General features: G+C 40.1%; 1 protein-coding gene across 5 annotated transcripts; it reads right to left on the reverse strand.

Annotated features, from left to right (window-relative positions):
- ZNF143 (zinc finger protein 143) lies at positions 1–25,014 on the reverse strand. Of its 5 annotated transcripts, none has more exons than XM_081840864.1 (16): positions 24,180–25,014; positions 18,050–18,168; positions 17,690–17,782; positions 16,297–16,380; positions 15,994–16,080; positions 15,191–15,387; positions 13,776–13,850; positions 11,612–11,731; positions 10,442–10,517; positions 9,664–9,789; positions 6,738–6,917; positions 4,878–5,105; positions 3,126–3,274; positions 2,185–2,346; positions 1,245–1,391; positions 1–749 (listed from the first exon to the last, which is right to left on the reverse strand). In XM_081840864.1, the coding sequence occupies exons 2-16, from the start codon at positions 18,159–18,161 to the stop codon at positions 666–668; spliced, it is 1,920 nt and encodes a 639-aa protein (XP_081696990.1). In that variant the 5' UTR covers positions 18,162–18,168; positions 24,180–25,014; the 3' UTR covers positions 1–665. The 5 variants fall into 5 exon arrangements, with proteins under 5 accessions (XP_081696990.1, XP_081696994.1, XP_081696993.1 ...); XM_081840868.1 differs by having other exon boundaries at positions 15,994–16,074; positions 24,180–25,013; XM_081840867.1 differs by lacking the exon at positions 24,180–25,014 and adding an exon at positions 21,869–22,888.
- Between the last annotated feature and the right edge of the window lie 225 nt (positions 25,015–25,239).

Here is a 25,239-nt window from a genome sequence, read left to right on the forward strand (position 1 = left end):
TTAGATTTACATCCCTTTAATATTGAACAACAAAGCTTCTCTTTGTACATAATCCAATCCAAATGTATTATAATTAGCACTTCCAGCATGAACAGTCTTTATTTACAATCTGTGAGTTGGGATGGGAAAGCTAAAGAAGATGAATCTTCAGATTGTGTATGAAACACACTTCAAAATGTATTATTTACAAAGGTCTCAAAATTCAGAACTCTTCTGTATGTGAGAAACATTTAAAATTGTTCCGCTTCCAAATGATTTTTGAAATGATTACTGTTGTTACAGTTTAAACTCATGAAATCTTCAACAATGCCTTCATTCTTTTTGAGTGACTTCAAAACTCATCCCAGTATTTCTATAGTAGCTGCTGCTTCCCTGTAATCTGGTTTGAAATCTGATGTAAGTATAAGCAAGAAAATTTAACATAAAATCCTAATTCTGTTGTCCTGGGTAGAGAAAGAGTCTAAGAGGTGGACATCATATATTCCCAAGGTTCATGTACAGAGACATTATACACATGAAATGTTCTTCACTCTTGCGTAAAGTGTGTGCAGAGTATTAGTAAGCAAGAATATGTCAAACTTTTTATAGATTTCAGCTGGCGTGGACCTTTGTTGATTGAAAATAAAATGTAAATAAGTCTATTGTTCCTTTAGCCATATTAGGAGTTAATCATCCATTCCTGGTGTTTCACCTTGTTGTATTCTGGAAGCTATTCTAATGGCTTCTTCCAAAGATTGCTGCTCTCCAAGCTGAAATAAACAAAATGTACTGAAATACATTTTCTGCTGCAAATTAAAAACATTTTTTTAAAAAAAATACTATACTGTGTGAGCTAGTTTTCTGTGGGGAAGTAGTGCATGCAGCTAAATTGAGCGGGTTTTAACCTCTGTTCATCAGCTCATCAGGATTCAATGTAAATCTCTCCCTGAAAAACAGGGTGGGGGTTGCAATGAAACCCCAGGCTAAAACAGATCCCCCCCCTTTAGTGTGGTGCTTTGAAGTCCTGATTCTGGGATTTCAAAGTGCTAATTCACCTGACATCACAATGATTTCACTGTGACATCAGGTGACTGACAGGCAGGCAGCCCCACCTACCAGTTAAATTTGGCTGGGAAGGCCAATCCTGATAAGGATCTGGATGGTGCAAAAAAGGTTCCCCGCCTCTGCCGTAGATTGTAAAGCATAGGGATAAAATAAATAAATCTGTATTAAAAATAACTATCTGAAGTTTATTCCATACTTACCTGCACTGCAATTTGTGTTCCATTGGATGTTGCCAGCAATGTAACAGGTCTAGAATCTGCAGTTACTAAATGATGCCCATGTTGCTGATGTCCAATTTCTGGTGAAGCACTATGGAATGCTGCTAAATCTTGAGCCACAATGGCAACCTTTGAAATAAAAATACAAAATTTGCTAAACATTGGAATATAAAAAACGATTACTCCTTTAAATGCTCTCTTGCAAAGTGCCTCTCATTCTTAATATTCTTTAAGAAGTAGATCGGGCATTACACTTACTTCTGTAAAACAAAACAAAATAATTTTTTTCCCTTCCAGTAGCACCTTAAAGAGCAACTAAGTTAGTTCTTGGTATGAGCTTTCGTGTGCATGCACACTTCTGTGTATCTGAAGAAGTGTGCATGCACAAGAAAGCTCATACCAAGAACTAACTTAGTTGGTCTTTAAGGTGCTACTGGAAGGGGAAAAAAATTATTTTGTTTTGACTATGGCAGACCAACACGGCTACCTATCTGTTTCTGTAAAACAAGAAAATCTTTAATAAAAAAAAGAAGTAGTAGTAGATCAGGCTTATCTGACAATTGTTTTAAAACCCCTGTATCTGTGGTATGATTTAATCATACATGGACAAACTGAACAAGCTCCAATTAAGCCTTGGGCTCCACCCCCCTAACTTAAGGGCCTGGAGGAGGACTTCTGCTGAGTTTTGTTTCACTAATACAATCCGGGCTTAGTGTTATGTTCAAACCAAAGATCCTGGTTTAAAATGAACTTTGGCTAGTTTAATGAAGTTGGCTCATAATGAGGCTGAGCATGCTTATTTGCTTGGGTTCATTCAAGTTTGTCCATGTACTGCTAAGTAGCATTTCACTGAGTACTTAATACTTAGTAGAATTTCCATATATACAAATACATCCTTACATATATTTAGTAGCTATATTACCTGCTGCCCTTCAGTGCCCTCTGCTGTGACCATTGCAACGGAATGTGTTCCCGCAGAAGAAATAACTGCGTCGTGGGCAGGGACTGTGATTGTGGTGCCATCTTGTGTTACCATAGTGATAGTATTTCCAATGGCCTGCATGTCAGCCTGAGATATGTTAACCTTAAATAAAACATAATTGTTGAATTAAATGGAAAGAATTATATTTGAGTTACAGACCTTAATCATACAGTATTGTGCATTTTTAGCAAGCGAGATGTTAACCTGTCCAGGTAGCATTGAAGATAAACACCACCAAGTTTAAACAAGCTAAGTAGAAGTTAAAGCATTACAAAAAAAGAAAAAAGAAAAAAAGAATTCAAGCTTCCATAGTAACTTTAAACTTTAAACTCTCTACATCATATTGTTCAATGACCATACTACATTTTTTCTATTACAATGGTCCCATGTTTATTTGTTTGCTCAACGTGTCAGATGTTAATTACAAAATTAAAATAAATCTTAACATCTTCTGCCCATTCATAAACTGTCCAAAGGTTAAAGAAGAGGGGAAATGGAAACTAGATTCTTGGGGCATTTTCTGCTGCATCAAAAACAATAGTTTTCTCCCCTTTTCTTCAGTCCTATGTGTTTGATTGGAGCCTGTCCTAATGGTAGAAGTCAATAGGTAGGAACAAAATTTATTTCTGCAACTTGTAACTACTAGAGATACTCACTCTAGCTTTCTGCCAGACAATGTCAGTAATTAGTGCTTACGATATTACTACATCAGAATTAGCTGTATGCCTGACGCTTTAAAATAGAACCAACATAATACCAATTGAGTTTTATGTAGGTATTTTAATATTTGTAAGCATAATCAAATGGGGTGACTAAATGGAAAGATCTCCACTTTTGAAAGCCATTTTGTAGGGATAGCATTAATATGCTAAAATACTCACATGCTGAGTTCCATCTTGGGAAATAAGGGCCACTTGCTGACCCAGTCCTGTTTGAGTCACTGTAGCAACCTGTGCAGAAACGACATCCTCTCCTTCTACACCTGTTACATAAGTTATCTGAGATCCTTTGAGAACATCTTCACCTTGACCTGTTTAATTAAAAAAAAAGATGGGCTTAGTTCATATGCAATCTACAGTAAAAATGAAATGAAGAATTATGCCAACTATCCTTTGTGATTTGCATTCATATCATGTTTGCATAGGTTATAATCTAAAAGAAAGACTGTGATTTAGCTTTAGTTAAATATTAATCTTTGCCTGCCAGAACTGGGATACAACTATCATCAATGGTCCATTCAAGGAATTATTCATTAACTAACACACTTTCCTTCCAAGGAAAAAGAGAGACTCCATTGTGTAACAAGTGATGAAACAGTGTAGTATCTAAAGAAATGTTTAACCCCAGCTAAATATAAACTTTCATCCTAATCTCCTTTTTTGTATGTAGTAATTAGGAATCCCAGAATTTACTTAAAAGGGCTTAAATTGTATTGTATCAGCAGTGGGGCAAATGAAATGAAAGTCCCTTCCACCAGTCCAATGAGCTTGAAGACAAACCTTACAGACAAAACCAATTAAGAAGCTAGACAGCAAGCAGGGGTGGCTCATAATGGAGAAAAAAGGGCAGCTTTAACTATAGTGGGAAGCAAGAGGTAGGTTCTACCCAAGATCTATACTGGGACCAACGTTATTTCATGTATTAATAAATTACCTGGAGTGAGGGTTGAGTAGTGAAATGGTTAAGCTTTTAGATTAATCAAGACCAAAATTATTCCAGGTGGTGAAAACCCAAGCAGATTTAAGAACTCCAAAAACTCTCTCAAAACTGGATGAATTAGCAACTAAGTGACAATTTATGTTGCTAACAAAGTAACAAACATCAAGACAACAAGAATATTGATGGGGCTGAACTGGCAGTGACTTTTCCTAAAAGAGATCTTGGGGTTGTGGTGGACAACACCATGTAAGCATCAGTTTAGTATATTGCATTAATGGCTACTGTAACAAGGCACAGCAGAATAGCCACACAGCCATTACTGGATTTGAAACATGGGGCATTCAAAATAGAAGGCCACACAGGTCAAAGAATCTGCATCACAAGGACAAAAAGAAACACAATATGATCTAAAACCAGTTTGGTGGAAGCAGGCACTGCTTTGGAAGTACAGTGGTGCCTCGCAAGACGAAATTAATCCATTCCATGAGGCTCTTCGTATAGCGGTTTTTTCGTCTTGCGAAGCAAGCCCATTGACAGCTTAGCGGATTAGCGCTATTAGCGGTTTAGTGGCTTTTAGCGGATCAGCTGATAAGCGGCTTAGGGCTTAGGAAAAGGGGGGGGAGAGGGAAAAACCCCGCAGGAACTCGCAAGACATTTTCGTCTTGCGAAGCAAGCCCATAGGGAAATTCGTTTCGCGAAGCGCCTCCAAAACGGAAAACCCTTTCGTCTAGCGGGTTTTCCGTCTTGCGAGGCGTTCGTCTTGCGGGGCACCACTGAACTAAATTGTCTACCACTTCATACCTCACCCAACAAACAAACAAACAAACCAACCAACCCTTGCTGCTAAGTACAAGTAAAGTTTTTTTAAAAAATTCCTTAGTTTCAGTGCTTTAGTTCCTCCTCTGGTTAAGATGTAAGAAGTCTTTGAAAGGTGTAACAGTTTAGGTTGGCTAATATGAGATATAGTCACATACCTGGAGGTGGCTCAAAAAATGCTTCTTGCTCCTCCTCTATTGGCTCTGTGTCATTGTGTGCTGTCCGCTTGTGCATCGCAAGCGTGGAAATCTGCTTGTACGTTTTCCCACAGTGATTACAGTTATATGGTTTGGAATGTGTATGTACGACATGATGTTTATATAAACTGGAATACTCTGTAAAACGTTTATCACAGCCAGGGACTGTACATACATACGGCTTCTCCCCTAGACAGAAAGATGACAAAAGTAGTAAGGAAAACAGAATGAGAGAAAAACAACTACCAGACTTTTAGAAGACATCTGAAGGCAGCCCTGTTTAGGGAAGCTTTTAGTGTTTAATAGACTATTGTATTTTAATATTCTGTTGGAAACTGCCCAGAGTGGCTGGGAAAACCCAGCCAGATGGGCGGGGTATAAATAATAAAATTATTATCATCACCATCATCACCATCTAACCTTGCTTTCCTACACTCCGGCTACTCTGTCTCTTCTTTCCTAACCTTCTGTTTGCCTTACCACACTACAGGATCAGAAAAGGACAGCCAATGGCAAACAGCACCCCTTAGATCACAGTAACTCAGCCAATGGCAGCCGGAAGCAGCTTTCTTACAGCCTCGCCCCTTCTATACAATCAGGCAACTGGACTATTCATTATCAGAGATGCTTTCTCTGTTACAAAATATCCTTAGCACATGACAATGCATCTAATTGCCAAACACTGTTCTGTTTATTAGATCTGCAAGTTTGTTATATGGGATGTGTGCACAATTTAAAATGTTATTGTTCCTTTAACTGAAAAGAACACACACACAAAATAACCTCTGTCTCTACTGCCACCCCCACTCACAATGTTTGAGAAATATAAACATTATTGAATGCCAAATATGTAAAAGAATGTACTTGAGCTATGGAATTAGAACAACAATTGTGGGCTCATCATAACAAGAGATGGGACCAAACTACATGTTATGTTAATCATACAATTTAAACAGTATGTTTGGTCTCCCTCCCTCTCTATTGACATGTGGGAAGGAGGGTTATTTTTCAGTAAACAGTAGGGTTGTGTGCCAGCTCTGGACAAATCCCAGACCCCAAACTGAATCAGGCCAATCAAGGGTTTGTCCCAAGTTAGTTTAGACAGCTATCAAAAGGGGTGGTGGTGGTTGGGTGACTGCATGTTTCACCAGGGTTTTAAACGTGGTTGGTGGTGAAAAGGAGACAAAGGCAGAGACTCTGGTCTGTCCTTCTCCCCCTATCTCTTTATGCCAAACACATGTTTATACAGGGTTTTTTGTATTTTTAAAACTAATTAAACTCAGGGCTATACAAGGCCCTATCCTGAATTCGGTTTGGGACCTGGTTCAGGGCTGCCCTATGTCTAATCCAAGATGCCAAACTATGTCATGACCTGGAATGGGGCGAGGCATAAACAGTACCTTTGGAGGAAACAGCAACTTTGAAGATTTTTGTTGGAAAACCAGTAGGGGGAGCAAAGGATGAAAGCCCCATTCCCACCTGTGTGGCTGAGTTTTCTCAAGAAACCAAGTGGCCAGTGCTAAAGACACCTTTGAAACGGTGTGCTTAACATTACATGTGATTTCAACCTATGTGAATTCTATTGTTTATAAAATTTCTCACCTGTCCTTCACTATAATGTTCCAGGATGCGTTACAATATAATCATACAATTAAAAACAATTTATACAATCAAAAATATTCCAAGCAAAAGCAGCACAGTATAGTTTGAACAAAACAGAATAGGTCCCACACAGAATAAATAGATACATTTTCAAAACTATAACTGGAAGTCTTTGTCACATCTAAAATTATAATAAGTAAAATTCTATCTTTCAGATACCTGTATGTATTCTCACATGATTCTTGTAATTAGTTGCACTGGCAAATGCTCTTCCACATCCTGGCTCTGTACAATAATAGGGTCTTTCCCCTGTATGTGTCCTGATGTGAACCTTTCTTATGTTCGATGTTGTGAACGACCTACCACATCCTTCAAAGGGGCACTTGAAAGGTCTTTCACCTAGGAAAACAAAAATAGAAATAGGCTAATCAGTACACTTACTTTAAAGCATCTTACGACTCCCTCACTTCAGTTATATGTAAAAAATTGGTACTAAGTTATATGTTAAAAAATTCATAGTAAGTTTGTTACTAAGCAGCACCTCCAATCTTATCTTCTTTTGTCTATTTTTATTATGAGCTATACGTTTTGGCGGAGATTTAGGTAAATATCTGTTTCTAATGCCTGACTTGTAACTATATTTATACCAAAACATACTTTTTAAACTTGGGGAAGCTTAAGTATGCAGGGTCAGAACCATGAACAGTTGAAGCAACAGGGGAGGAACTTCAGAGTGTGATACTGTTTGCTTCTGCATCATTACTCTCATTCGACACGCAAAGGGTAGGAACCCACTAGAAGCTGCTGAGTGTATGGATTTGCAACAACCCATCAACATCATTATTCAGATTGTGTATGCATAATATATAATTCATAAAAACAATCAAAAGGTAATTTTGGTACTCAACAAAACATTTTTAAAAGGGTAGTTGGGATACCCTCAAGGCAAAACATTTTGTATATATTATGCAACGCAGGGAGCTCTTTAACAAACGCTGGCATTTCTGCCTTTCAGTTTGCTAGTTATTTGGAAACTACATTCTTCAGATACAAACCACAATCCAGAGTGCTAATTCAGGGAGTTTATGGGACTGTGCACCCCCCCGACAAATAATCGATTCCCGCCCCCCCTTCTGTCACACTCCACCACAATGTCTGAATATCCCCAAGGCTTCAAAAGGGATTTGTCACAGAGTATGAAGAGCTGCTGCTTGAGAAAGAAAAAGTCAAAAAGACTCATTTTGCTAGCTTTAGGGTTCTCTGGATTGTGGCTGGAATTTATGAAGTAAAGTTTTAGTTATTCACCTGTAAGTACACCACTAGACATGTTCAAATGTCTAGTATCAAATTCACCTATGAAGTAATTCTAAAAATAAAAATGCATCTGTTCCCTACTGTTTAACTTACACACAACTATCTTAAATATGGCTATACTGATCAATATTAAAAACCCTTCAATGAATGTTATATTGCTGGCGTACCCTCATGCTGATGTGCTGTATTTTCTCATGTGCTTTTGCTAAGAACTGTCGAATCTCTGTATACTTTCATGCCACAGAGAGAAGCCTAAGAGGGATGGGTGAAAGCACAATTTTTATAATTCAATGTATTACTGAGATATTTATCTAATACCCCATCACTATTATACAACACTGGAAGCTAAAAAACCTTCAAGGGTAACTATTCAGAAAGGTAACTATTAGCTTTTTGGTGGGGGGGGGGAACACCCTCTGCACATCACTCCTTAGTATGTTTTGTCAGTTTTCTGCCAAACAGATGTATGAGATTTTAAGTGTACATGCTATAGTGTTATGTTGCCATAGCTTCTGTAATCCTTACTTAATGCTGTGTATCAAATTACAGGCAGAAAACAAGTGAAACAGACTTAGATCCGCCCAGCAACACCCTTTCCAGTTTTAAACATAAGGAATGGAACGTCCAGAAGAATGTCACACAACCGGTTTATAAATCCTGCCGTTGATATTTATCACTTTTTTCAGAAAGCAAGTAGCTGGGTTATGGTTACTTTAGAGTAGAGGTGGGGAACCTAGGATTCTCCAAATGTTGTTGGGCTCAAACTCCCACCATCAGTCCCAGTCAGCACGCCCAACTGTCAGGAATGATGGGAGTTGCATTACAACATCTGTAGAGCAGATGGGAGGGGGAGGTTGCCTGGGAACATGACGTCACCACAGGAAAAAATGCCCCCTTTTACACAAGGCTTGGGGGAAGAAGGGAGGGGCCAGAACTACATGCAGGGTTGGTTGAGAGAGGTTACAGTGGTACCTCGGGTTAAGAACTTAATTCATTCCGGAGGTTTGTTCTTAACTTGAAACTGTTCTTAACCTGAGGTACCACTTTAGCTAATGGGGCCTCCCGCTGCCGCCGCACAATTTCTGTTCTCATCCTGAAGCAAAGTTCTTAACCTGAGGTACTATTTCTGGGTTAGCGGAGTCTGTAACCTGAAGCGTCTGTAACCCGAGGTACCACTGTATATGCAAAGACTGGCTTCTGCTCTGGACTAAAGCTTGCAACAAGAGACACTCTTGGGATGTAATGTTCTGCACTCCCTCCATCAAAGCTCAGGTATAAATATGTGTAAATAAACTTAAAGATACTACAGTCTCTAGCATGCCTCATTCCAAAGGTACACAAACCCTGGTTAAGTGCAAGGACCTCTGCAATCTCATGCACTGCTCAGCAGAGATTGTATGAGTAACTTTGTTCTAGGGTCAGCAAAATAGAGTAAAGTTTTAGATTCAAGAATACATGCCATTTCACACATTACGTTTTTATAGTTACTTATGAGACAGAAAGTTCAGTTGCTGCAAAATGCAGCAGCTAGATTTTTAACCAAAACTATCTATACAGAGCACATTTTGCTAGTGTCAGAACAGCTACAGAAATATCAGTATTTTTGCTCAATATTTTGTGTAAAGAGTAAAGGAGTTGCAATTTCAAAATATTGAAGGCTTCAAAATAGATTGTTAGACCAGTTAAGAGCTCAACAGAGAGCATGCTTACCATGATTGCAGAAGTCAAACTGTGATCAATCAGTTAGATTCCATAAAAACCCTCCATTTTCTATACATGAACTGTTATTATCAGAATAATAGACAATGGCTACAATAAATATGCCATGTACCTGTGTGTGTTCTGATGTGCTTCTGTAGGTCTCCTGAAGTCTTGAAGGACTTAGTACAGTTTTCTTCTGAACACCGATATGGCTTCTCTCCGGTGTGGGTTCGGACATGGCTTTTTAATCCATAACCTTGAAAAATACAGTATAAATAATGTTTTAAAATCTAAGACTATCTGGATGATCATAACCATCTTGTCTCAAATTTTAAACATCTTTAGTTCTACACAGACTTTATTTTCCATTGATCTCCATGTTTTATATCTATTTATTTCACACTAGCAAAATGGAAGACTGTCATAAGTCCTGCTCTTGAGACCTGAAACACTGGCAGCTTTTAAAAACAATGAACCAAACTGAAACACCTGAAGGCAAACTGCTTCAGAATATAAATTTTACTGTAGTATTAATTAGTGGTTAATCATCCCCTTAAAGTCGAATGGCTTTATATCTAGAAAACCTCAAAATCTCTTTTTATGTTGTTTTCCTCTATGAAGACCTGTATCATTGAAATACCTCCTCCTCCTTTTGACTGATAATTTAAAAAGTTAAATGCTTAGCCTAGTCTTCATGACACATATATTTACCCAATCACAAAACCTATTTTATATCTAAAAGTCCCCAAAATAAGCAGTTATGTCTTCTTAACTAGACATGTGCAATTTCTGCTAGTATTCTTTTCATTCATGCAAAAAGTCATCAGTCAATCTATAAGAAACCTAGTCACAACTTCTCATTTAAAAAAATTAAAGGTGGGGGGCATGAAGGAATCCCACGACCCTACCTGTTGCAAATGCTTTTCCACAACCTGGATGGTCACATTGATATGGTCTGTCTCCCGTGTGTGACCTTTCATGTACCTGTTGAAAAAGGCCAATCATTTCAGGCTGTGATATGTATTTTTCAATATAAGTTTTCACTGCTCCACAACTGGGGCCTTATGAGGCAGTCATCTCAAAGAGTCCTTACAGACATATAATCAGACCACAAAAGCTTTTGATCCAGCAAAGAAATCCTGTTGGTGGGGATGGTGGGTAAGTGACTGTTTGCCGGTTCCCTCCTTCCCCTTGCAATCCCCAGCGCCACCTCCCATAATGCTCCACAGAGCGCCCCCACCCTACGCAACAGTTTGGGAGGTGACACTAGAGGCTGCAGAGTTAAGGAAGAATCAGCAAAAGTCAGAGGGACTTTCTCCGAGTAGAAGTCTGCTCAGGAGACATGAGCAAAGCGTATATTCAATCTTATTTGCACAGAGCGGTGGGAGGCCACAGCAGAAATCTAGTTGGTTATGCCTGACAACAGGAATTAGCTATGCCAGACCTATGTCCCCTGTGCAACTTGGTTGCTATCTGAAAAACACAAAAGTACTGTGTATGTAAGAATGCTTGGAAGGCACTTGGTGGTTTTTAAAAATAGGGACAATCATAACAATGTTGTAGTCAAAATATCTAAAAGGAAAGATAGCTCCCTCTGCCCTCAAATCAAGAAAACATCTTCCTCTACAGAATTAGCAAAAAAGCTCTATGCCTTAAATATACATTGTGAGGCTCCAGGTTTAAAATATTCACATAATTTTCTTTGCAAGTTACCAGCTGAAGGAGCAAACAAAATCAGAAGCTCTATCACGACACACAACTCCTTTAAAACTATCAGCAATTCAACATTATCCCGTTTGGACCACAGCCCCATTACCCAGAGAAGCTAGAGACATAAAGAGTCTCAGTCAGAAACACAGATACAAATACACAATTATTGTGCTTTACAGAATCATCTGTTAAATAAGGTCACCAATGGAGAAAACAATGAAAACTGTGCCACTTAACATGTCAGTGGTATAAGTGGCATTAAGGACACAAATTCAGATTGCAACCTGGCCAAATGATATACAATTGCATGACTTTATGGCCAGCATTATATTGCCAAAAACAAGCTTTGATACTATTTCAGTGAATACCTTAAGATGATGAGCAGTTGTGTACAGTTTTCCACATCCATCATAGTCGCACCGAAAAGCCTTGTCTCCACTTGACTGTGATTTACTTGTCACTCTTGTACTATGGCTTTGCAAGACAATCTAAGATGAAAGAAATGACATCATGAACATTTCAGACATATATTGAAACATAAAACTTTCTATGAAATGTGGATATCTGTGTTTCCCATGTGATTTAATTGCTAAATGCTAAAATAATTAGCTTTGTATAGGGGTGCACTGCTACGAGTTCCCTGAAATGTTGAAAAAAATCCCAGCAATTATATTAAAAGATCTGTAACATGGCATATCACCATGTAACATGGAATATCTCTTCAGGGAAATTTGCTTATAACCATACTATAAATCCTTTGTCAATTTAACTCATGTACCTACATTCTTCTCTCAAGCAATGTTGAGATAGTGTGAGGGCTAAGATTAACATAAGAACATAACATCAGATAAGCCTACTGGATGAGGCCAATTGCCCATCTAGTCCAGCTTCCTGTTTTCACAGTGGCCACACAAGATGCCTGTAGGAAACTCTGAAGCAGCCCCAGAGCACAAGAGCCCTCTTCCCTCATGTGGTTTCCCGCAACTGGTATTTAGAAGCATTACACAACTGTATTGACAACTGTATCCAAGGCTTCTCTGTTGCACCACCCTAGAGTTGACACAGCAACACCCCCACCCAAAGACCCCATTTCAGCCCTGATCAGGGTCTGGCAGGATCTGTTGTATACAGCAGATCATCCCCTGGCAGTGTAAGAATTGATCTGAAAAGAGATTGTCTAATTTGTATTTCTTCTGTTGTGAAATGGTACCAGGTGCCTATGGCCAGAAGATTGGGGTATAAATAAAAACCTTGCATATTCTTGCATTCTATATTTAGATTTGTTTTTAACTGTAAAGAGAATGTGTGTTTGCTTGACTACAAATATATCGGTACCTTTCTTTCATAGAAACAGAATTACAGTATTTCCAAAGAGAGAAAGAGCACATCCAGGTGTGCATCTAATAATGGAAGTATAGGGTACTGCTGTTATAAGCAAGGTAATTATTGTAATTACTCATAACTTATAATACTTCAAAGACTTTCACCTACTTTAATTAATTAACACTCATTTAGTTTCCTCACTACTTAGTTTTGACATAACTTTGGCAATGAAACTTCTCTGTCCAAATAAATACCTCTTCAGAACAATCCTATGCTGGTTTATTTGGAAGTAAATTCCACAAACAGGGTAATGGTAACCCCCAAGCCACAGTGCTAGAGAGGGTTAGGATGAGGCAGAATTGTCTCTCTGAAAGGCTCCATTGGTGGTGGTGCTCAGCCATTGTGGAGATCCCCATTGTGCCTGCTGAAAGCCCAGCAGAATAGCCACCCTGCCCCACCTTCTGTGCTGGCCAGCTCAAGCTGTACTAAACCCAGCATTGCAGATTAAGTTGATAATATATCAAAAGGCACAAAAGTGAAAAGTTAAACTAGTGGGGCCCAATCTACCCCTATAGATTTTGTGTTAGACAAAGCTTTTGGAATGTGATACCAAAGCAAGTTATTTTTAATGTTAAACTGGAGTCATTTTGAAATTTAATCATATTTTTTATTTCCAGTTAGCACTTTAAAGGGGTTCAGTGGACCCCAATAGCAGATTTATAGTGTAAAAAAAAAAAGATGTTGAAGGTTAGAGGTGCAGGAAGCCCATCTTATTTTGCATATGCCCAACTAATTCATAAACCAACTGGATGGAGACACCTTTTTATGAGCAGCCCTCCTGCACACAGTTAGCAGCTTCCCCACACATTGCAGATTAACCCATTCACTGTGGTCCCCCTATGCTGGAGAGGCTTTTCAAGAAGAAGAGGGAACAGGAAAACGTAACCTGATACCAATTCCCTTCCACCAATGCTTCTCAATATCCAAATGATTAAAACCCCTCTAGTTAGGTGGATTTTATTCTCTGCAAGATAGTTCAGGAGGCAGATGACTCTGGGAGGAATATACTTGACAGCACAGCCAATCTAAAATGCATTTCTTAGATACAGAAACAGAAACATTCAAAATGAAATAAGGCAGCTTGTGAAGAATAATAATAATGTTTATACCCCACCCATCAATTCAGTTCAATTATATCATGATACATACCTGCATTTTTTTATCTTGTTCATTGTCTCCTATCATCCCAGTACTACTAACATTGTTACTTCCTTCAATAGACACCTAAAATAAAGAAAAAGCAGAAATATATTTTGAAATAAAGCTATGGGATGCCAGGCACCATTTTGAATAAAAATGGTGAACCGAAACATCACTTGGGCCTCCTCTCAAGATATTGTTGCTAAACTTGGCACAAGGGTTACCAGGGTGGGATTCATGGCCTTCATCTGTCTGGATGCCAGGGGCCATTTTAAATCAAGACAGTGGACTGAACTGTGACTCCATCCATTTTTTGGCACAAATTTCACCACCACTCATGATATCGTTGCCAAACTTGGCATGATGATTCCTGAGGTAGGGATAGTAGCCTTGTTGAAGCTTTGACAAGATGGTGGACCAGAATGTGACTCTGGCAAAACTTCACCTGATTTTTGGTGTGATGGGTCCAAACTCCCAAATCACACTATCAATTTTAAAAAGACAAAAAATATTGTGTGTTTTTTTTAAATCCTGGGTATTGCCAGGAAATCCCCACTAGTGGTCAAGGATTAGAATTACTTCCTCCTAAATGCAGTACCTCCTACTTTTCACTTTGCCTCACATGCTGCACTACTTCTCAACATTCACTAAATTAGATTTTATTACTTTCAGTCAAATACCTTCTTCACTTTTAACAGATTGTGTTACTTTTCTTCAGCATCTAGATAAAGGTCTGTCATCAACTTCCATCTCTCACTAGCTTCAAAGGAATCTACCGTATTTTTCGCTCTATAGGATGCACTTTTCCCCCTCCAAAAATGAAGGAGAAATGTGTGTGCATCCTATGGAGCGAATGCAGGCTTTTGCTGAAGCCTGGAGAGCGAGAGGGGTCGGTGCGCACCGACCCCTCTCGCTCTCCAGGCTTCAGGAAGCTATCCGCAAGCCGTGGGAGAGCTGCGCAACTTCACACAGCTTTCCCACGGCTAGCGGAGAGCTTGCCTGCACCCAGAAGCTTGAGGCGCACTGAGCTCAGCACACCCCAGGCTTCCAGCTTCGCGCAGCTCTCCCAAGGCTCGCAGATAGCAGCCTGTTCTGGGGGCTGGGGAAGCTCGGGCTTCCCCCGCCCCAGCCCCGCACCTGGGGGGGGGGAATAAATTTTTTTTCTTTATTTCCGCCCCCCCAAAAACTAGGTGCGTCCTATGGGCCGGTGCGTCCTATGGGGCGAAAAATACGGTAATACTTTCTTCTGCCTTTAATCATCTCTCCTCCTGTCTACTCTTTGATTACAGCCAACCTGCCTTTTGCTTTGCTTTGAATTAATCTGATTCCCATCCCATCCAGTGTAGTAGATTTAGTTTGATTATATGTTCTATTAAATTTCACAAAGCAAATACCATACAAAATTAGGTGTCCTTCAAATTTACCTTGGCTGCATACTGTTCCAAAGCAGAGATGGTATCTGGATCAATAGTAGCATCTCCCGTATGAAGGCCTGCCACTGTGCCATCAGCCTGAATGGCTAAGATGGTATCCGATTGTGGAACCTGCACTGTATGGTGAATATAAGCAGTGGTACCATCTTCTAGCTGTACAGCTTGCAGGGCACTCTGGTCATAACTGTCTGAGAAATTATTTAAAGACAAGAGACAATTGTAATTAAATTGTGTATAAACTGCTGAAATGTCATCAGCCCAGTCCTGTGTAACACCCTGCCACCAGTGATTCAATGGGCACCTTGTACGCCAACTTTTAAATACCTGCTGAAACCTTTTCTGTTCCACCAGGCCTATGCAGGCAATTAAGAGTATATTCCTCATAATTATCTACTGATGCTTGTTTTTAATTCTTTTGCTTTTAACTTGCTTTTAATTTTTTATGATTTTACTGCATGGTTTTATATTGTAAACTGTTGTGATATATTTCTATGATACAGCAGTATATATTTAGACCAACCAATCAACCAACCAACCAACAAAGAACATATAGACCACATTTTTGTGTGTATTTCTTTCAAAGGATGGACATGGTTAATCAAGTAATACTGTTTTGAAACCTCCCTTCACTTGTATGGAACAAAAGGTTTGAATATTGAAGCAGCTGACAATTTACTATATAATGTTTAAGACAATGACAAAAAATGATTCAGTTATTTGTTTATTGTTAGTTGGCAACAATGTGGAGTTGGAAATTAAACATAATAGAAATGACTATTCCAAATGCATTTTACCTTTTGAAGTGTGATGAATGAAAGCTGTAGTTCCATCCTCAAGCTGAACTGCCTGTCCATCTTCTAAACGAAGACTATCTCCTGTATCAGGAAAATAAAATTTCACTTCAATTACTTAATGCATTTCTGATTGCAAGACCAATTTTAACATTTTATCACCATTAGAAAATAAATTTGCTAAAAAGAGTAAACTTCAAAAAATAACAATATTTAAATTTTAAAGTTACAATTAAATCATTTATTATATTGCACTCTGTCATTAAGTCAACAGCTTTAAACTTGTATTCACTGTAATATACTTACTACTTTTAGACATGGGAACATGTTGAACGTAGGCAGCTGAGCCATCTTCTAGCTGAATCACCTGACCGTCCATTAATTTGCCATCTGGAATATATGCACATTAAAAATTCAAGTGACTATAACCTCAATCAAGAAAGAGTGAACCACATGCAGAAGAAGCAATTTTCTTTTTCTTTTATTTACATTTTATAACAAACAAATTTATATAAAACAATCAACACATTCCAAAGGTCACAGCTGAAGTAGCATCTTATATAATTCAAGCAGGACAGACCTGCTCCTTAAAATACCATGGTACATTTTTACACATCTACATCATTTCAAGGTCTTGCTTGCGGCAAACCCCTCTCATGATCCTTAGCATCCCACAGTATGTGCTAGTATTCCAGTATTTCTTGCACTATAAAAGATCCTTACCTGCACCATAAAAAGCTTTTCCTGAACACACCAGATAATAATGACTGCTGCTTTCTTTCAGGGAATGAAACATGTCCCAAGTTTTGGAGCAGCGTGATAAGGCCCATTTACTATCTTGAGTACAGGATCAGTATCCTACAATGCAACACTGTATGCATCCACTCAGAAGTATATTCCATGAAGTTCAAAGAAACTGACTTCCATGTAGGTGTGTACAGAAGTGTAGCCCAAGTCATTCTAAAGGTATGTACGTTAAGCACTTGTTTTCTACTTATTTAAAATGATTAAACAGTGATTCCAGAGATATTTGCTTATGGAGACTTTTCTCTCTCATGCCTGTTAAGACACGGAGCAGGCATTAAGAGTCGTCTGCGACCATGAGCACAGTTACAAGGGTGCTGTGTCTTCAGTGTTAACAACTAATGTATTAAATGTATTCTGTATTAAAAAATGAGTAGAATCCAGCTGTGCCCCTCTGATCACCAGAAGGAGTTTTGACTAGTGGACACCTTGTGTTTTTATATTGTAAACTGCCCTATGATCTTCAGATGAAGGGCAGTACATGTATAGAAATTTAATAAACAATAACAAAACTGAAAAAAGAAGGGAGGCAATTCCCCTTTCTCCTGTAGCTCCCCTGAATATCCATTCAAGTGGGATGGGGTACCTCCAGAACAGCTTGAAATATGGCACGGGGGACTGCAGTAGGAAGGCTGAATTGGCAAAAACTCCCCCTCCCATTAGCACAGCTGTCTGCTGGATTAAAAAGCCCTTCCCATGAGAACAAGTGCGCCAGTTGGATTTCACCTTTAGACAAAAAAATGTGTGATCTTCTGTTCAAGCCTGTATTGATATTTACATAGAAACACAATTCAACTTTGTAAGGTGATCTTGGTATGAAATGGCAAATATCTATATTATTTGGTTTTTGATTAAACAGCTAGTTGGTTGTAGCAATTTTAAACTCGAAATATACCTTTAGAATTATGTTGAATGTAGGCTGTGGACCCATCTGAGAGCGTAACTGCTTGTAAGCTTACTCCTTCCATGTTGTCCAAGTTGTCTCCATCTAACAACAAAAAAATTCTCAGCGTTACTTGATGTTCATAACACATATTTGTCCACAATGACTGTTTAATGCATAAACTATGGAAAATAAATTTTAGGGTCAAGGAAAAATGGTTCAGGCATTTGCTATAGGTTCCAATTATCTTATGTTTCATAAGATTTCAAAACCCAAAATGTCATAGTATGCTTTATAAATTCATCAAGATAGCCATTTTCTTGACCTGAATGCCACACTGATTGCCACTGGGATATTAATCCAATTACTCACCTTGCACAGCTACAGCCTCTGTTAAACAGAGTGTTACATGCTGAGCCTCCATCCCCCCTCCTGAAAATTCTGTCATTCCCTGAGAGTCTCGATTTATCTGGGCTAATAACATTGTCTACCTAAAGGGAAAAGAAAGAGAAATTTTAAAATATTAACAATGGATTCAAGACACTCAGAATTTGTTTTAATAGTATTCCTCACACCAAGTAATATTTCTGATGAATTTTTCATTGGAAAACATACCGTTTTGCCAGTTCTTATAATTACAGTGCATACTGTTAGGGAGAGCATGCAGAAACTTCAAACCACAATCCTTGCTATATTGTAAGGATGTTGTTACAATACTCACAAAAGGTCTCACAAAAGTATAGTCCTGGTTGTTGTTTTTAACTTCTAGTACTCAAAGAATGTTTTGAAGGTTCAGAGTATAATGAGTAAATTAACAGAAGTGTTTTTTTAAAAAAAATTGATATTTTTTTGTGCCAGTATAACTCAGTCTAAGATTCAGTGCTGCCTTCTATTATGGTAACAATCAATGGCAATGGACACTTTGGGAGCTTCAAGGAGCACCTCAGCTGCTCCAAAGCTACCGCCATTTCAGGGTGTCCAGCACCACCACCTTGGCACCTACCGCCATTGCTGCTGCACCTCTCTCTCTCTCTCTCTCTCTCTCTCTCTCTCTCTCAAATACACACACAACCCCCCCCCCCTTACCATCCCCGCTTTTCTGAGCCATTCAAGTGCTTCCTCTACTTGGAAGACAGCTGTAGGTGCAACTAGAGTTATGGAACCTTTTTACACCAGTGGGCACATTTCAAATTTTCAATGTGTCATATAAGCCAGTCACAAAATGGCTGTGAGTATGACATGTGTAGTGTAAAACATTAGAGAGAGTATGCTCATTGCTGCTCTCCCCCCCCCCCCCCCGCTTACCAGGGAAGTCAACTATGTTCTGCCCGTTCTGATTTTTTTTTTTTTACCCCCACAGAATGAGGCTGTTGTTTAAAAACAGCATTCTCCAGTACCAGGAAAGATATGAAAGGTGAACACACCACACTTTCTCTAACACATGCACACACAGCGTTCATGTGCACTCACCATAAACATGCAACCAGGCACAAATGCCTCTCTCTCACACACTTGCACCCCACACCTACATCTACCCCTCTTTCACATACAGAAACCATTCTATCAAATCCCATACTTGCCACATTTAACAAATATGGCTATTCTCATTGTTCCTTCTTCTGCCATCTTTTTTTTAACCCTTCAAGGGGCAAAAGAAGCGCATCCACACCAGGTCAACATGGCTAGCAAGCAACATAGGTGAGCAAAGCCCTGTTGATCTCCACCCCCACCCCCCGCGGAATAAAAATCACACCATGCAGCGAAGGAGCCACATGCACCATCTCCACATGGCAGGTAGGTGACAAAGCTAAGCAATGACAGACACCCCCATTTGCCTGTGCTTGTGCAGAGGAAGCCTCACGCAACCACAGACGACTACAAATATATAGAGAGAGAGAGAGAGAGAGAGAGAGAGAGAAGGCTTTTCTTTATTTATGCTACGCATCTTCAAATATTTTTGTTTGGATGAGTGCGCAAAGGAAGTGCATTTTTCCTTTCCCAATCTCTGCAGAGATAGAACATGCTGCTCCTGGCTCTCTGATGTGTATGTGGTGCAGTATATTGCCAGCTTTAACCTTAGAAACCTGAAATAATATAATGTAGTATTACTAGTGTACCAGGAAGTCTTTAATGCCGCCATGCAGTGTCCTTGCTAGAGTGATCAGATCACAAAATAATTAACCTTATTTGAAATCTAATATAATAATGATGCACATAAGAGAGTGCCAATATGAATATTTGTATATGACATTGAAGTATGGTTCAGATTTCTTAAAGAATATAATAAAGCCAGCTATCTCTAATATGTCCTTGGTGACTTAACAGAACAAATATTAGTAAACATTGCTATTCCCCTTTGGAACAGGCAATTATTTCACTTTTGAAACTGATATCCAGAGGCACTGTACCTTAATAAAGACAATCCTGCTATCATTTTGAAGGCTTGGGACAGAATCCACAGAAGCAGAAGTGGAGTTCTGATAGAACAGCATGCCCTTATCTTTTTTTCTCCTCGCCTATGCATGCCTCCAAAATCTCCTCCAGAGTCCTTGAACCTTCTTGGCAGATTTGAAGGCACAGAGGGCTGAAGGAGAGGCACGTGAAGACCAGCTGCATGAGCAGAACAGGTCGGTGTTCTCCTTGCACAGAAACATATTTTATTCTTAACATGGTTGAGAATTACATGTTTGCTTTTTAACACAAAAGCATTTTCCTAAGTTAATAGGCTAAGCGTAGTGACTTGCCTTAGGTCACCTTATAACTTCGTGGCAAATTTCTGTAATCGTTTCCCACATTCCACAAAAGACAAACTAGAGAATAGTGGTAGTTGAATCTGGCCCAATGATGCAGAAATTGGGGTTTATTTGTGTAAGATTTTGAGAGCCAGAAAGGGTGTGGGTGATGGGCACTGAACCCAGCATGCTGCTTACCTTTCTGCACGCTGAATGTACATTACTGGGGCTCTGCTGAAGAGAAGCTGTGGGCAAGGAAAGGGTTCTGCGCTCATTATTATTATGCCCTTTGCCTATAAAATCAGAAACCTCCCAACTTCCCCATTCTACACGATTGGGGTGCTTCCATTTTTCAACACATGTAACTGCTACCATAACATCCAGTTTGACTTTTGAGCTCAGGAACATATCACTTTTATCAGGACAATGGAAAAGTTTGTGTATATTAGAGAACTGCTTCAATTCAGATGCTGACTTACTGATAGTTGACAGCATCCCTCTATTCAACAAGACTAATACAAGTAATCTGTCATATCAGTCTCATTTTAATAAATATTATTAGGAAAATGAAGAATAAATGAAAGTTCGGTTTTAGAAACAACTTCAGAGTCTAAAGGCAAGTTCAGAGACTATTTAATGAAAATATGTGCGAACCACCCTGAGATCTACAGATGAAGGATGGTATACAAATATAATAAAGAAGTAAATAAGCAAGGGGTCATATAAACAGATTGCCTTGTATGTTTTGTATATATCCATGACTGTTGGAAGTGATATGTCTTCAAAACAGAGTTTGTTTGTTTTTCCTGTAGATGCCAATTGTGAATAGCTGGGGAGAAAACAAACTGTGTGGTATGAACAAACTTCTTGACATACTCCCATAACAAAGTAGTAAAACAATTTAATTTTTACTTTGTGGTGCCTTGTCATCAGTTTTCGCATGCAGGGTTTGTACCCTTCTGAAGAACTGGTATCATGAAAGTTGTGCTTTACAGAGTTATAGAGAAGTTGCTCAACAGTTAAGAGTGCCACTTAAGCTTCACCATGATTCAAGAATGCACTTAACCTACTTATTTTAATTATAGTAAACTATTTAATTTCCCATTCTAGTGTATAAATATAAGTGAAATATTTCTCTAATAATCTTATTATGGAATTAATCTATGTGAAATACTTAGACTTCTCAAAAGCATAATTTAGGCTTAGAAAACTCATGTGGTACATAAGAGTATATGGTTGTATGTTGCCCACCCTTGGCTTACACCCAGCTGCGGTGATACTTTTTGAGGATATCAGCATGCCTCTCCTCTGCCAACTATTAGAAAATGCACTAGCATTTTTTAAATGGACTGGAAATATTGGTGTAAAATATGCCATATCATTCTTTCTAAAAATCTGAATTTGTATTATGATCACATTTGAACAATTTAAATCTGAAGCCATAAGGAGGAAAACTCACCCATGAAAGCAAGTCTTCGTAAGGCTGTGCCCAGAACATTCTATAGTTTAGAGATACGTGAAGACTAGAGCCTCAGCTCATCCACTCTCTCCTCCTGTCTGCCATCTAGGGCAAGGGAGCGCCTTGCTATTCTCTTTGCAAAAAGAGCTTGAATTTGATGTTCTTTCAGTTTGGTGCCTTTTTATGTAACCATGCAGGCCAACAGAAAAAGGTGCCTAATGGAAACAGCACCACATTTTGGCTGCAAGTGAAGAATTGAGCATACTAGATTGCTCTCGATTCTTCCTTTACAGCCATGGCTTGAAATTTCCCCACCTGACATCATATGATATCAGGCACAAGAAAGGTAGATGTAGTTCACCTGAAGTGTTATCACAAGCAAAATCTGGCAGCATGGTAGGTCTAATCACGCCTATGGGCTGGAGGTTCCCCACCACTGGTTTAGTACAATGTGGATGAGGCCACATTAAGCCTTGAGCTCATGTGTTCCCATGTAGACAGGACACGTCAAATTAAGTTTTGCTTTTAAAAATTCTCAGCTGAGTATTCAGTATGAAACAGTGGTCCTAATTTCTAAATAAGCCGACTACAAACCACTGGTTATGGAGTTGGGTTAACTAACCATTGATAATAAGTAATTTTAAACCAGGACCCCTGGTTTGTATGTAGCACTAAACCAAGATTCTTTGAAAGTAAAACTAAATTTGGTGAGAGTAGAGGGTTTGTGTATTTGGGCTCATGAAGGCTTGTCGATGTACTGCTAAACAATGGTTTTGCCTCAAGTGCAAACTGGGTCACTCTAACAGTTCTTATGCTGGTTCTTGATCCTTTGTAAATAGCATCCTTTAGTTCTTATGCTGCCTCTTGAACTTCTCTTGTCCTTCTTATGTTTTATTATCTTGCCAGCATTGTGAACTTCCAAATTGTATCCTGCTTTGGGAATCAATCTGATTGAAAATAAATCAAAGTATGCATGCTTAAAAATACAGCATTCTGTGTTCAGGTGCATTTTAAGTTAAAAGGTCTTGTAAAATACATCATAAAAGTTTCTGTGAAGTTTTCCCCAAACACAGAATATATGCAGAAGATTAGTAATGTTTATTTTATATAGCTATGCTATCACTAAACAGCATGTATGTTATTACGTAAGTTTCGAATACTATTATGTTTTCCTTCAAGTCTCTCAAGTGACATTTGTTAAAGTTACACCTATGCCACAACATACCTCCATGAACTTAAAATTTCTATTGAAATCATGAAAGTGAGTCTCTAAACCCCATTCACTTGGGACCTGCTTCCTAGCAAACATGTGCATTAGGTTGCACATTTTTCTTGGATGCTGGCCAAACAATGTGCAGTGTGGAAGAAAATCCCGCCTGCCCTCAACATTTAGTATTGTTGTAACTGAATTTTAACCACAGAACCGAATGAGGATTTCAAAAACCCGGGTCTGTAGCAGACAGGCATCACTTTAGAGGAGGCATTTCTTTCCATAGCAGGGAATGCCTCTTCCCAGAGGATCCTTGTCGTAATCTACGCATGCATAGCATAAAACAAATAAGCTACTCTGCTTTCTTTGGAACCTGCCACCCTTAAATCTACATTTATTTGCTTGTTAGCCAACCCAAACTTGCGTGTGTTATTTTAACCGGTCGCTAACCGATTGAAAAGCGATCGATTAAGGCTGCCATCCTAAACATGCTTCCTCGGGAATGAGTCTAGCGGGTTCCAACCACCCCCGTGTTTGCACTGCGCGTGTGAATCGCCCCTCGTAGCACGAAGGGCTTTATAGGGACCGCAGCCCCATCTGCTCGATGCTGGAGGAGCCACGGAGGGGGCCGCACGAGGCGCCTCCCGCGCATCTACGCAGATGCTGTGGGAAGACGAGTCCCGTCCAGTGACGCAGCCGCCAAAAGGAGGCGCCCCCCCCCCGCAGCCCACGCCCCGCGAAAGTGGCCTGAGCGCCCCCGTGGCCCGAGTTTATTGTTTCATGTGAGAACTCTCTCCCTCCTCGGGGACAAAAGCATCGCGGGAGAAAAGAGCGGGAAGCACCGAGGCCTATAAGGCGGGAATATGGAGGAAGAGGGAGGCGGGGGAGAAAGCGCGGGCGGCGGCGGCGACGCCTCGGCTTTTATTATTATTGTGAGCCGCGAGACGAACGCGGGCTGCCCCCTTTCCCCTCACTTTCCCCTGCATACAACGCCGCCGCAGGGGGACTAAGGCAGGCCGAACCCAAGAGTGAAGCGTCCCAGCCGGAGATGGCGGCGGTTAGAATAAGGCACACTGGGTAAAAACACATTTATATACGAACCTCGCCGAGAAATTTTCCAACAATTCCTCCGTCCGACCACCATGCACCAGGACAGGAAACGGCCGTCTCAGCGCCCGCCCGCCTACTCCAGCGCCGCCCAGAGCCGTGCGGGCGGGCCCCGCCACCAGCACTTGTATAAGGCTCCATTGGACAGGCTGCGGCAGAAAATACCGCCCACGGCCACGATTGGGCCACCGACCTACAGGTTTCATTGTCTATTGGCTGTTGCCGGATAAGCCCGCCTCCGCGCCACATTGACTCTCCTCTATGCTGGGTTTGGGACCTCTGGAGGCGCCATTTTGTATCACGTCGCACGAGGCGCTAGTGTGTCTGCAAGGGAAAGAAAGACGGGCGCCATTTTCCCCTTTTGTTAGCAAAGCGGGAGGATGCGCTCGCAGAGAGGATATCGGCTGGCCTTCGAAAATGTCCCGTCCCCCCCTCTCCCGGCGGTAGTGGTTTTCAAGGGAACCCCCCCCCCGGTTAGGCAGATTCTAACATGGGGAAGGCGAGTGAGGAAGAGACTGGGGTGTTACGGCTTTTAGAGCGGCCAACGGCGTCATTTGCCCTCGGGATTCGGTGGTGATGGCAGTCGTGGGGGGTAGGCTAGTCTGAGCTGTTCATGCTGAGAAAGGCTGTATTATGGCCACCGGGGGTGGGAATTGAACGGTCCTAAGGAAGTCCTTTAATCACCCCCCCCCCCCCGTAAATCGACATCATGCATATTGATGTTATATTTCGCTGGAGCCATTTCGTATATAGGTAAAACCTTTTAGCAGCATGGACGACTTCCCACGTTACAGACAACGTAGCAGGGGCCTGCTTTGCAAGATGCATCGGAATCCTGCGCCAAATCCATCTCCTATCCTGGCCAAGCGTCACTTTAGAAGGGAAGAGGTATCTCTTTAAGCGGCTGTCGCACCTTCACAGTTCACAGAGGGGGCAATTTTCCACCATTGCAGTTCTGTCTTGCACAAGCAGACATTCCAGGAAAGATTTATAACTCACATCTTCTTACAAAACGCTCAAGCTAGCATCTTATGGTTCCCTCTCCTCCTGGTTT

This window comes from Podarcis erhardii, assembly GCF_964252035.2.
Source record: "Podarcis erhardii genome assembly, chromosome: 1".
NCBI lineage: Eukaryota > Metazoa > Chordata > Lepidosauria > Squamata > Lacertidae > Podarcis > Podarcis erhardii.